This window comes from Eschrichtius robustus, chromosome 3 (genome assembly GCF_028021215.1).
Source record: "Eschrichtius robustus isolate mEscRob2 chromosome 3, mEscRob2.pri, whole genome shotgun sequence".
Lineage (NCBI taxonomy): Eukaryota > Metazoa > Chordata > Mammalia > Artiodactyla > Eschrichtiidae > Eschrichtius > Eschrichtius robustus.
Genome location: NC_090826.1, coordinates 78,553,902 through 78,568,148, shown reverse-complemented (window position 1 = coordinate 78,568,148; position 14,247 = coordinate 78,553,902). Strand labels below are relative to the sequence as shown.

The 14,247-nt window shown below is 36.2% G+C and overlaps 1 protein-coding gene across 4 annotated transcripts in view; it reads left to right on the top strand.

The window, feature by feature from the left end:
• Positions 1-14,247, top strand: part of KYAT3 (kynurenine aminotransferase 3) — a 53,617-nt gene that overhangs the window by 26,345 nt on the left and 13,025 nt on the right. For all 4 annotated transcript variants that reach the window (XM_068538054.1, XM_068538053.1, XM_068538056.1 and 1 more), the window contains 5 exons: positions 2,025-2,111; positions 2,896-3,021; positions 3,118-3,238; positions 9,135-9,211; positions 10,219-10,308. In XM_068538054.1, coding sequence (XP_068394155.1) covers positions 2,025-2,111; positions 2,896-3,021; positions 3,118-3,238; positions 9,135-9,211; positions 10,219-10,308 — 501 coding nt within the window. The remainder of the gene's footprint in view (positions 1-2,024; positions 2,112-2,895; positions 3,022-3,117; positions 3,239-9,134; positions 9,212-10,218; positions 10,309-14,247) is intronic.

Below are 14,247 nucleotides of genomic sequence, written 5' to 3'. Positions count from 1 at the left end.
AGGAGAACTAGTTTATCGCTATAGAGCTAGCACCTGAAATAGTGAGTGCTCAGTAAATATTCCTCAAAAAGAGAGGGGAATTATTTCCATTGTAAAAATAAGGATATTTCAGGGAAGAGTGTTAAGTATATTCTTCATTTCCACCTCACTGCCTTCCCAATTTACTTTCCTTCATTGAGCTCTCACTTCATACCAGGCACTGTTTCTCACCAGGGCTACAAAGATGGGTCATCTTAGTCCCTAAGAATTTCATAGTCTAATTAAGAACTTGAGGAAAAGATTCATTCCTGGCTCATTTCTTTGTCCTGCACAGTACCCAACAACTAACATAGCACATTGTATAGGAACTACTCAGTGTGAGTTGGATGACTAGTACAAACAAAGGGGCTTTAGAATGTAAGGACCTCCTATGACTCCAATGAGAAGGGCCTTGAAAAAGAAGTACAAGCAGTAAAAAGTGCAAATTTAAGGTGATAATTAGGTACCATGAATTTAACCAACACAAACTTAAATGCGGCAGTTTAGTGTAGACTTGTAAAATTATAAATTGTTGCCAGATTTTTCACAAGCAGTTTGACTATATATATAAAGTACCATAAAACATGTTTATACCCTTTAGTCTAGCAGTAGCAATCATGTGAATTTATTCAGCAAATGATTTTAAAATGGAGATACTATGCATAGTCACAAGTGAACATTGCACTGTTATTTATACAAGCAAACTATAACAAAATTATTCTAGAATTCAATAGATTCTCAAATAGCCTTTAAAATAGTAAGTGTTAAAACTAAATAATATTAAAATTTTTGTGAAATATTTCTAAGTTTAAAAAGGATAGAAAAATCAAATGTGTACAATGGATATAAATTATGTGTTCAAACTCTCCTTATAGAAAAGCAAAAAGTTAGGGATGCTAGGTCCAGGCTGGCATACTGCAGAAGGAATACTGACTGGACAGGTTAGTCTGGCCCACTGACCTGAAAGCCAGGCCATGAGTGATTGAGAGAGAGCCTGTAGGAGCAAAGGAACAGGGAGTATATCTCAAGGGGCTAGGAAAAAAGGATCCAGATAGAAGTCATCTGGAGGGAAATTGTGGTTATCAGACATTAGCAGTAGCATCCTAACTGTCTACCTGCATACGCTCTTTGTTTGGGGATGCTTTTGAGAAGCGACAAACGTCTTTACTCTCAGAGTAATACTTATAAATTAGTACTCCACAGCGGAGAGCATCAGTTGCAGTGCTTTCTTTCCTTATGGTCTTGCTCTGCCACTGATCATTTATTTTCTAATTTGAAATTTAAACTCAATGTTTTTGGCTGGAACATCCCTTTGAGAATGTGATGAAAGCTGTGACCCCAGAAAAAATATACCTATGCATGTAGAAAATTTTATATAGGTATATTTAAATAGGTATATTTAAATTCAGTATATTTAAATTACATTAAATATATTTAAATTAAATATAAATATATTTAATTTAAATATATTAAATTATTATATATTATATTCTATTATATTAATATTTAAATTATATTTAATAATTATATTATTAATATAATTATTAATTATACTAATTAATATAAATATTAAACAATTATGTTTAATATTTAAATTATATTTTATATAAAACATATTTTATATAATATTATATATTATTAATATTTAAATTTTATTTAATTTAAATATATTAAATTAAATTAAATATATTTAAATTAAATATACCTATTAAATAGGTATATTTTCCCCAGAAAAATATACCTATGCATGTAGAAAATTTTACATACAATTCCAAGGGTCCCACTGCAAGCCTATCCACAGATCTCCCTAAGAGATCAAGGGCTCCAGTTAAGGATCCCGACAAGTTTATCCCCAAGGTCTTTTTCACTCAGATGTGTGAAGACAAAGCCTGCTTTCTACACTACTGCATCTCAGCATGTAGTATAGTGCCTTGCACATAGTAGGTACACAATATTTGTTAAATGGATTAATGATTGATATGTTGTGTTATTTGGTTTTATTCCAGGTCATAGTGATAGTGCCTTTCTATGACTGCTATGAGCCCATGGTGAGAATGGCTGGAGCAATACCTATTTTTATTCCCCTGAGATCTGTAAGTTTGCCCCTATGATTCACATGTTTTAAGAAGTTTTGTAAATACCATTACTTTGTTGCCAATAAAGTTCCTACTTTGATTACACTTTGGGATTTACTATATATCTCTACTATGACTGAAGGTAACAATTTTAAGGGGGGATCTTTTATTACTTTATCTTGTGTTTGCGCGTCTGTCTGTTGTATCAGCGTCTACATTGTATGTAATATTATTTTTTGTGGTTATGTGTCTCCCCTACTGACTGAGCACCACCAGGTCAGAAACCATTTCTGACTCACTTTTATAGCTCCGGTCCCCAGTGACTAACAGTGCAGGGTATATGCTGGGTGCTCAATAAATGCTTATTGAATTCTGAATGAAGTAATTTTTTTTTAATTCTGCTTTTATCTGTAGGAATACAGTATAGTACCATTGTCTTTTTAAAATTTTCATCAAAATAAGTGATACAAGGTGAATCACAGAATCTTCTATTAGCCTTATAGTACCAGATGTGTTAACCATAGTTACAGCTGGCTCCTTTGAAGGAATATAGGCACTTTCACAGCCATTAATGTTGACAGAGTTCATGTTGCCAATTAACAGGTATGAGCATGGAACTCACATCCTGTTGGGCTCTTAAGGCAGAGTAAAGCTTAGTTCTATTTCTTTTCTTTGTTTGTCATCTCTTCAGTTACCTTTGCCATGCCTTTCTCTACTTTTTTTTCCTTGTTAGGTTATTTATTTGTAGGACAGCAAACATGAATTAACTGAATTAAATCACATCTTCATTCTTCATGCTTAGAAACCTCTTGATGGGAAAAAATGGTCTAGTTCTGACTGGACATTAGATCCTCAAGAACTGGCAAGCAAATTTAATTCCAAAACTAAAGCTATAATACTAAATACTCCGCATAACCCCCTTGGCAAGGTGAGTCTTTGATCTCTTTATACAGTCTTCTGGTCCATCATTTTCTCACATGTTGAATAATTGGCTCTGCTCCTTTGTTTCCTTTCATATGTGTAGGTGTATACCAAAGATGAACTCCAAGTAATTGCTGACCTTTGCATCAAATATGATACACTCTGCATCAGTGATGAGGTTTATGAATGGCTTGTATATACTGGAAATAAGCATTTTAAAATAGGTACCAATTATTACATAGAGTCACAAATCTAAATGTGTTTGGGCATGTGTGGAACATCTGATTGGAAAGGATCCCAGAAGAGCTTTAAAGTAGTCTTTGTAATGGGTAAATGTCTGTGAGCGCTTAAAGATGGGCCTTGAATGAATGATGCTTGAGTGAATTTATGAGCAGATTGAAGGACAAGCAGTACAAACTTAGGAGACGAGATTTTGGATCACACTATAAAACTATGAAACCAGAGAAGTAGTACTTTTGCCTTTATTCTTAGCTTTTTTCAAGAATCCAGCTATTACTTGGCATATAAGACACAGGGAACTTAATTGTTCCTGAACTGGTCTGTCCCTGCTGAGCAGGTTGCCAAAATGCCAGGTCAACAGGAAAAAATTTTCATGACAGTAAGGTGTTGCTGCGTGGCCCTTGCCTGGGATTTCGCCATTACTACTGGGCCATCTCACAAAAGCCACAGTGTCTTCTGAGGTAATCCAAACTTATATCAACTATAGGATTATAAACTGGTCTGCAACCTTTCGGTCTTTGCACTTGCCCTACCTGTACCTGGAAACACTTTTCCCCAGATATCCAAACGGCTCAGTCTGTCACCTCCCTGAGGTCTTTATTCAGATGTCAAATTTGATGACCACAACGTTTAAGATAGATACACCTCTCCTTCCAGCATTTTCTCTGTCCTTTTTCTGTTCTGTTTTGTTTTTTCCTCTATAACAAATATCAAGATCTATATATTTTCCTTCTAACCTGCAAGAGGTAGGAATTTTTAAATGTTTTGGTCTCTTCTGACTCCTTAGTTCCCAGAAAGGGTCTTGTGCATGGTAGACAGTCAGAAAGTAATTGTTGAATAAAATGAATAGGAAGTATGAAAAGGGTGAGGGAAGGATAACTAAAATCACTGGCAGGAACCAATAAATTTTAAAATTAGTGCACTTATATATAAATAGTTGTTGCACATATCATAATTATCCGTGGCAAATTACAAATTGTTGTAGAGACACAGAGGAGAAAGCAACTGCTTCAGGTGATCAACAAAGCAGTGGGCAAAAGACGGGACTTAGGCAGCGAAATAGAAAGAAAATTCCTATCAGATAAACTTTTATGTACTGAGGCAAGGAGGCATGAAAGATCAAGATATACTTAAGTGGTAGAAGGGTGTGTTGCAGTAACTGGCACAGATGAGAGTGGAAAAGTAGGGTGATTCTGAAGGACTATATATATGAGGATAAAGAGTTTAAACTTCATTGAGGGGGTCAGTGGTTCTGAAACTTACTTTAGTGATTAGAGCATCTTAAAGTCATGATGTTCACATCATGAAATAGTGACAATACGTACTTATTTCATCATGAAACTAGAGGCAATTTTCTTAACAGAAATTCAGTAATTAGAACTCAGTGTAAAAACCACAAGTCTGTGTGTATTTACCTGTAACAAAGTGCTATTGAAATCAATACATCTGAGTTTTTCTGATTTTTGCCATTAATGTTCATTTTCTAATGCTCATTTGTTTCACTGTTGGTAGCATTCACTATCAGATAAGTGGTAGCACTTACCTTAAGTGCTTAAGAAAATTTTGTGGCTTAAGAAATTTTGTGGAAAACTTAAAATTAATTTTTTTAAGTTCTATTTAAAAACTCAATAATTAATTTGATCATCAGGGTACCAGTGAGCATACTTTGAGAACTACTGCAACAGGTAGTGACGAGGCAGGGTAATTAGTTCCATATTGGATTTGTTTTATAAAGGTAAGAACCAGCTACAGGTGAGGATCTTAAGTCAGATGCCCTGGCAGTGGAGATGATACATGAGGGCTACTTAGAAGTAGAAACTATAGGGCACAGAATATAGCATTTGAAGGTGGGAAAGCAAGCGAGTGTGATTCTGAGATCTCTAGCCTGGACCACTAGGTAGTGATGAGGCCCTCACCCAGGGACGGAGATGTGGGAGGAGGAACAAATCTGTGGGGAAGAGCTGAGCAAAGGAAATTCCTGCTTCTTATGCTCTAGTCTTGCTAAGTTTCAGTGTCTTTGAGACATAGAGGAGGAGATGTCTAGAAACAAGTAGAATTATAGGCCTGATCGTCAGGATCAAATTGTGAAGGGATTTATTTTTAGCAGTCATCAAAATTTTGTTGATAGTGGAACCCATGGAAGAGAATGAATCTTCTAAGGAAAAATGTATAAACAGAGAAGAGGGTCAGAGATTTGCAAGGTATGGTGCCTTAGCACAGCAGACTTTTGTTATTTGTCAAAATTGCATTACAGTTCACCTTCTCACATCTTGTTGATGATCTCTGTCTCAGGTCACTAACTTCTCCCCAGTTGAAAATCAGACCAACGTGGACAATTAAATGTTTTGGTAATTTTTTTAGATTAAGCAGAGAGAGGAAGAGGTATCTATCTAATGAATAAATATAATTTTATACTTAACATTTTACATGTTTTACAAATGTTCATGCCTATGCAATGACTCAAAGCTTTAAAAAATTTAGTTAACTCAGTTTAGCAGTATTCTTTCCAAAATATTACTTTAAATGATCTTGAAATTTATTGTTTAAACCTTATATTATAAGCCCTTCATGGTAAAAGTGTAAATGATGATATTATTTCCTAAAGATATCATATATTTTTAACTCAGATTTTTTAGTTGTTTTAACAACTCATAAAAGTAAAACGAGAAAAAAATGAATTCACTATTTCATTATTTAGAGAGTGCAAATGTGTGAAAACTTATTCTATTAAATACAGTGGCCTTTGTTACATGAAAGATGCTAAATGGCTCTTCCATCAATTTACAGAGTGCAATAGTAGCTCTTTAATATAATACAGTAAGGCTTGCTGGCCATACATCATGAAATTAGCATCATCTTCATGTTGTCACAGAGGCAGTTTTTCCTGGTGTAGTTTTCACTCTTCATCATGTCTCTCATTTTATCTGACTTCTAATGAAGCCTAAGTCACCTGTGAATAACTGTTATAGCTGCTGTGGCTGATTTAAGGATCATGGGTCATAAATGAGAAGTACAAAGACCAGCTGCCTTTCAGGTATAACTGCAAGCTAAACTTACCAATACTGGAACTGGATATGTTTTTTTAAAATCATCAGACCTGCAAAGATTTTTTTTATTTCTTTAGGTTACTGTATTCACATGCAGTGCTGTGGTCATCTGCTCTGCCTATCTGTTTACATTAACTTCTGTAGCTCCCCAAATCTCTGAGATGGAGAGGACATGGACCTTCAGATGTTTTAAATTACTTAGGGCCCTTTTTATTGAAATAGTAGAACTTGTTCTTACTGAATCAGATTCTTGACTCAAATGATTTCTCCAGGTTTCAGTAAAATGACATTACAGTCGACAAATGAAACCTCTCTTCTGGAAGAGATTATACTAATACACTGATATTTATGTACTAATCCATTGATATTTGGAAAATTAGTATAAAATTCCTTGTAAATTATTTAGCTGATCAGCTGACTCCTTGAAAAAAAGACATCCACTTTTATATGGCCAAAATAGCCATCAAGAAATTACTTAGCTCTCCTTTTAAATTTATGCTATAGTTAGATTTGATATTTTGTGAATGAAACCTACATTTGATGTGTGCATAGTTTTTATTTCCTTCATGTATAACTTATTTTTAAAACATATTAGTATTATATTAGTTTGGGTAATTTTTATTTTCAAAGAATTTATTTCTAAATATTGTTTTTACTAATAGGCCTTCCTGATTTTGGATATATATTATTACTTTAAAGGAAGTGATAATCTGCATTATACATAGTTTGGATTTTTCTGTGATCAAATAGGAAAGTGGGACATCTGTCGTGTCCTTTGGAATATTTTAGAAGACTAGAAATGTCTCACAACTTGAAAGGATATGGTTATTTACATCAAATGTTAGAATATTCCTTCTTCGAATGGACCCTCTAAATATTTTCTTCATTTATCTTTTTGGGTTTTCTTATACTTCACAGAGAATACAGTGGTAACTTTTCTGATTTATTTGGTTTTCCTGCCTTTACAAATGTTGACAGGTATTTCATGATAGGCTAAAATTGCATATGCATCCATTTTGGAACTTTCTTTAGCTATCTTACATTTTAGTAGGCACTTTACTTGCTTGTGAGAAGATTACTTCAAGAAGACAGTAACTTAGCCCCGCAGAAATGGGTATTTATTTTCCCTCTGTGCATAGCAACACTCTTAGAACAATATAAGAGCATCTATTGTACCTCTAAAAAAACAGGTGAAAAACTTGTGGAATTGCACGTGAAGAATTTCACAACTAAATTACTTGAGGAATCCAAAAAGCAGTTTTGTAGGTAGCAGTCTCAGAAGATTAACAGAGGAATAGTTTACCAGTGTCCAACAGAATTCACCAACTCTTGTATTTTATACCTCCATGACTTTGATACCTGCATGTCCTTTGCCCAAAACACCTTTTTTTCCCTTCTCTACCCAGCAAAGCCCTATGTGGTCATCCAAGTCTCACCCTCAAGCATTACTGACTGCAGAGAACTACCCCTAACACCGTCTCCTCTCCTTGCAGAATATTCCATGCCTGTTGCTATTATAGCACTTATCACACTGTAATACAATTGTTCTTCTTGTCTCTTACACCCACTAAACATTAAGCTCCTTGAAGATAGGAACTGCATCTTTCTTGTCATTGTTTCCTCTAGACCTAGCTTAGTCCCTGGCACCTGATCATTGCTAATAAATGTTTGATGAGTGTATGAATAAGTGAATGAATGATTTTACTAAAGGTATCAATCAACTTGAAAATTTTTATATAGTCGTTTGCCATTTTCATGAAATCTGTATTCGTGAATTCATCTACTCACTAAAATACATTTGTAACCCCCAAATCACTAGAGTGCTTCATTCGCAGACATGTGCATAGGGGTGAAAAATTTGAGTTGCCTGACATGCCTGTTTCCAGTTAAGGTCAACAAGGCAACACTCTGCCTTCTTATTACAGCTTGTTCTATAAGCAAGTGTTCTTTTCACAGTCATTTTGCTAGTTTAAATGGCCCCCAAACATAGTGCTGAAGTGCTGTCTAATGCTGCTAAGAGCAGGAAAGCTGTGTTGTGCATTACAGAGAAAATACATGTGTTAGATAAGCTCCATTCAGGCAGACGTTCTAAAATTATTGGCCATGGGAATATTAGTGGTTGATACCTAATAGGTATAGGGCTTCTTTTGGGGTGAAAAAAAAAAGTTCTAAAATTGATTGTAGTAATTGTTGCTCAACTTTGTGGATATGGTACACTTAAACGAGTGAACTATATGTCGTGGGATTTATATCTCAGTAAGTGATTTATAAAACACATACACACACTCACGCACATGCATGCAGATTGTTGGCCCTTCCCCAGAGTTTCTGAGGATCCAAGAATTTGCCTTTCTTACAAGTTCCCCAGTGATACTGCTATTGCTGTGTGGGGACCGTATTTTAAGAACCATTGCCCTAGGAATCCTGTAGAAATAGACTCAGAAAATGGGCAGAGTAGAGGTGAGCTAAACACTAGCCAGAACCACAAGCAAAACTGTGCCACAGAATGATTATGCTGGGCACGCAGCTACTACTAACACTGAGCACTGAGCACTGTTGCTCCTGTGACCACAGCACTGAACCGGCCTGGAGCGCTGCCTGCTGGCACCTCTGCCATTCCTGCCCTGGGAGATAATTTTGCCACTTAAATGTTTTCAAGCATGGTAACATTTTCAACTGTGTTTGGGTTAAAGTTAAATTATCTCTAAAAAACCTATTGAAATAACTATACTGACTATATTATAAGGCATTTATGTTTTTAGATTATACTGAGTGTAGACTGGTTATAAAGCAATTATCTAACCTTTTTTCTTTTTTTCTTTTTTCTGTTCAGCCACTTTTCCAGGTATGTGGGAGAGAACAGTAACGATAGGAAGTGCTGGAAAGACTTTCAGTGTAACTGGCTGGAAGGTAAGATGAAGAAGAATTTAACTGTTTGAAAACAGGCCTGTATTTTACTTCTTGTAGAATTTTTTGTGTTTTAAATGCATAGATATTAGTTTACACAGGGTTTTATACTTACTGATCTGCTTATTTACTCATTCAGTTTTCATATTGGCCTTTATCCTTTTTGAGACTTAATCGTTCCTTTAAAAGTAAGAAAAATTAGGTAATTTTTTAATTTTATAAGTAACCAACTAATGGTACTCTTTTCTTTGCAAAGAATGTTCAGATTATTGTATATTAATATTAAAGGAGAAAAAATAATAGCTAACGTTTTGGCACTTACTATGTGTCAGGTTCTAAGAGCTTTCCACATACTGATTCCTTTCATTCTCATAACCACATTATGAGGTGGGTATAATTTATTATTCCTATTTACAGACAATAAAACTAAAGTACAGAGAAGCTAAGTAACTTGCCTAAGGTTACCTTGCTAATGAATTTGAATTCCAGCCAGGGCAGGAAGTCTAGGTTCAGAATCCACTCACTTAACCACTGCACTGTGTAGTACAGTCACAACTGATCCAATTGAAACTTGGTTATCTTCCAACTTCACCTCTTCTAAACTTGGCTAAGAAGCAGAGAGTATCAAAAATGAGCGCTGGAGAACCAAATTATGGAAGACTCCCTACGGCCCTCATTCAGAGTTACTTTTACCTATATTGAATTCAAACAAGCTTTTTACTGGTTATTAGACCTCCAGAATATCAGAAGTAGCAAATCAAAGAGGGGGGAAGATAATAATGATTGCAGGCACTGTTTACCTTCTGAAGGCAGAACTTAGTGACTCCAGTTGGAAACTATTCCACAAAAGGATCAGGGTTGAAATGTTTCTAACTACTAAGACTACACTACTTTCATAGTGTGAGCATTTTAGAAATGCATATATTTAATAATTACATTAAGCTTAGCTACTCTATCAGATTTGGTACTTACAGTTAGATTCATTTTTTAAATCTACTTTTCTTTTCCAGCTTGGCTGGTCCATTGGTCCTAAACATTTGATGAAACATTTACAGACAGTTCAACAAAACACCGTTTATACTTGTGCGACTCCTTTACAGGTAGGCATTATAGTAATTTGGGGCTGATGCATGGTCTTTGGGTGGAGGTGTTATTTTTATGTTGTGTACTTGAATTGGCTTCGTTCCTCCCTTCATGTCCTTTTTGAGCAGGGCTTCTAGTATACTTTGGAAATTTAGGAGCAAACACAAACTCATTGCTATCAAGAATAGTTTTGTTTTTAATACATGAAGTTTTAACTTTAAACACTCATACATTGCTGGTGGGATTACAAAGTACTGCAAACTCTCTGGAGGACAGTGACAGCCCCAAGCAAAACTAGAGATATATGTGCTCTGTGAAGCAGCAATGTATCCTCTGGGAATTTACCTTATAGCCATTATCTGCACACTTAAGAAGCTCTATGTATATGACCATTCATTGTGGAAGATAGGGGATAGTCCATCTATAGACAATTGGTTAAATAAACTATGGTCTGTCTAAACGTTTAAATATTATATGACTGTATTAGTTTCTTATTTCTTGGTGCCAAATTACCACAAACTTAGTGGCTTAAAACAACACAAATTTTTTATCTTACAATTCTGGAGGTCAGAAGTCCAAAAGGATCTTACGGGGCTAAAAGCAAGGTGTTGGCCTTGCTGCGTTCCCTCTAGAGGCTCTAAGGGAGAATCTGCTCCTTGTGTTTTGCAGCTTCTTGGGGCTGCTCACATTCCTTGGCTTGTGGTTACATCACTGCAACCTCTGCCTCTGTCAATACATGTCCCCCTGTGACACTAACTCTCTTGCCACCTTCTTTCCCTTATAAGGATCCTTGTGATTACATTAGGCCCACAGATAATCCAAGATAACCTCTCCATCTCAAGATCTTAACTTAAATCACATTTGCAAAGTTAATTTTACCATGCAAGGTGAAATATTTACAGGTTCTGGATTTTAAGACATGGACATCTTTGGGGACCATTACTCTATCACCATGGCTGTTTAAAAGTGAAAAGAAAAGAAAGGAAAGGGAAAGAAAGAAAAAAAAAGAATGAGGAAGCTCTATAATTACTGACATGGAAAGATTTCCAGGATATATTATAAAGTAAAAAAAGCAAGATAACAGAGCAGTATATATTTATGCTGTATTCTGTATAAGAAAGGGGGGAAACAATTTGCTTATATTTTCTTAAAGGATCTCTGGAATAATCCGTAAGAAACTAGTAAATGTGGCTATTTGTAGGGGTAAGGGGGGAATAGATGAAATTAGTAGATAGGGTCAGGGGTGGGTTGCAAGACTTTTTATATTTTCTATTTTTTTAATACCTGTAAAACAGGGATCTGTGTACTATTACTTTGTGAATAATCAGAACACTGAGAAAAAATTTATTTTTTTGGAAGGCAGTTAAAAGGCCAAAACAGTAAAATATGTTGGCTACAATAAACTTTTTTGCCTCCTGTCAAAAATACCTACTGAAGGAGAAAAAGAATCCTAATTTAAAATTCTTTTTCCAGTGACTCTCTAAAGTGATATGATGATAAAGGCTAGTTGGACATTAGTTTTATTATATTTTAAACTCATTTCATCCTCTCAAAATAGATCCATTCACCTATTCAGTAAATATTTACTGAGCATTGGAGATAGAGCAGTCAAAAATTCCTGCCCTTCTGGAGCTTACAGCCTTGTGGGGGAGTGCAGATCAAAAACAAGTAAATGTCCTAATAACATAATATGTCGGGTGTTGATAGAAGCAATGGAGAAAAATAAAATACAGATGAGGAAGAATATAAAGTGCTAATGGGGAAAATACACAATGTTAAAAGGAGTAGTCTTTGAAAGCCTCACTGAGAAGGTGGCATTTGAGCTGAGAACTGAAGGAGGTTAAGCAGTCACATGGTTAACTAGAGAAGAGCCTTCCAGACTGAGAAAACCAGTACAAGGCCCTAGGGCAGGCAGTTTCTACCAGTGAAAAGCACAAAGGCTGGGACGGGATGATCAAGGGAGCAGAATAGGAGGGAATAAATCAGAGAGGTAGCTGGGAGCCAGATCGAGTAGGGATATGTTTGTCACTGTAAAGCCTGGGTGAGATAGGAAGCCACTGGAGAGTTTTGAGCACAGGAGTGACATGATCTAACTTGTGTTATCAAAGGGACTCTAGCCGCTTTGTTGAGTTAGCAGACTATTGAAATGATCCAGGAGAGAGACAGCAATGGACTGAACCCATACGGAGATGGTAGGAGTGGTAGGTAGTGATTGGGTTCTGCATATATTTTGAAGGTAGAGCTGACAGTATTGGCCAGTGGATCACGTGTGGGGTGTGAGACAAAGAGAGGAGTCCAGTATAATTTTATGGTGAGGACAGGTATTTATGTCTCCTGGGCTTTGAATTTTCTAGGCAATATCTCTTACTATAGCGAATGATAAGTTACTGAGGAAAAGAAAGATTCATCTAAGAACCTAGAACATGTTTTTCTGAACTATCTTATTCTCCATTTCAGCTAAGTGCCTGTTTCTTTCCCATGCCCTCAGACAACCATGTTTGGAAACTGGAACCATAGATTCCAATGGTGAACCACAGATTCTGAGGCTGAAGCAACTGATCCTTATTTATCCAAGATTTTTTCTTAGTTCTGGGGAGTTATTATTATTGCTGTTTTCCTGCTGAATGTTTTTGACATGCAGTCTTCTCTGTTATTTTACCCTTCTCCGTCTCAGTGTCTTCTCTTGGCATGCTATCTCTCTTGCTACCCTTCAACCACACCAGACTTCACAGTTCTTCCAGCAGAACAAATTATATCCTGACCTTTTCATCTCTTTGTTTTCTTTCTCATTCCTCTCACATGTCCCTGCCAATACACACTAATTGGAATCTCCATAAAGGCAAGGACCGTGTTTATCTTGTTTATCATTATATCCCCAGTATTTATCACAATGCCAGGTTTAACATAGGTACTCAATATATATTGACTGAGTGAATGAATTTATCCTTTAGTTCTTGCTGTCTCTTGGTTCTGATCAATTTCCTTAAAATTTGGCAATTTTGTTCTGCCCCTCTGTCTCTTAACTGTCCCAGGTTCTTGATTATTTGTTTGGATCTCCTTGTTTGCTCTGAGAACCGGTATTTCTAAGTTCACCTACCAAATTTCTGCCCTCCTGCTTGTACACATCCTTGTTTTCTGATTTGGACTGATTTGGACTTCTTTATCTGTTCTGATTTGGACTTGGACTTCTTTATCTGTTCCTGACCTGTTGCCTTCTAAGACACCTGCCTGATCTAAACAACACAGGCTTTTTTGTTTGGCCCTTTCTCTTCTGACTTTCCTGAAGAATGGTAGGGAAGAAACTCCACATACCCCCAGAAACTCATTTCTAACCGCTGTGGGACTTAGACCTCCTTCCTGGGATGTGAATGATTAGAGCAGGGATATGCACACTTAAGAGGAATGACACAGTGGGTCAGCTTTCATTTACGCTACCTCGTCCTGCAAGGTGATGGGAAAATGCTGGCTGGTTCATCATTCCTCTGGTCATCTTTCAGACTTAGATCTAGCGAGTAAGTCTAAAGCTAACCTCAATAGAAAACAACGATGTCTTTTCATTGCCAAGTAAGCCATCTTTATATACTACAGTCAGCCCTCCCTATCCATGGGTTCTATATCCATGGATTCAACCAAAGATTGTGGATTCACAGTTGGTTGAAATTCACAGATGCAGAACCCAGGGATACAGAGAGTTGAGTGTATTATGGATACTTGAGCATCCATGGATTTTGGTATCTGCAGGAATCCTGGAACAAATCCCCCGTGAATACCAAGGGACAACTGTACCTCTGTTTCAGTTTGGATATTCATGGTTCATTCTCAGCTCTTCACATTAGATTTAATCATTTCCATGTAACTGATTCCTCCATTAATCTGTAGAAATTCACATAGGTTCACAGGAATTCAACTGTAATTCCCTGAATGACTTTTTGCCAACAATCTTTATTTATTATACC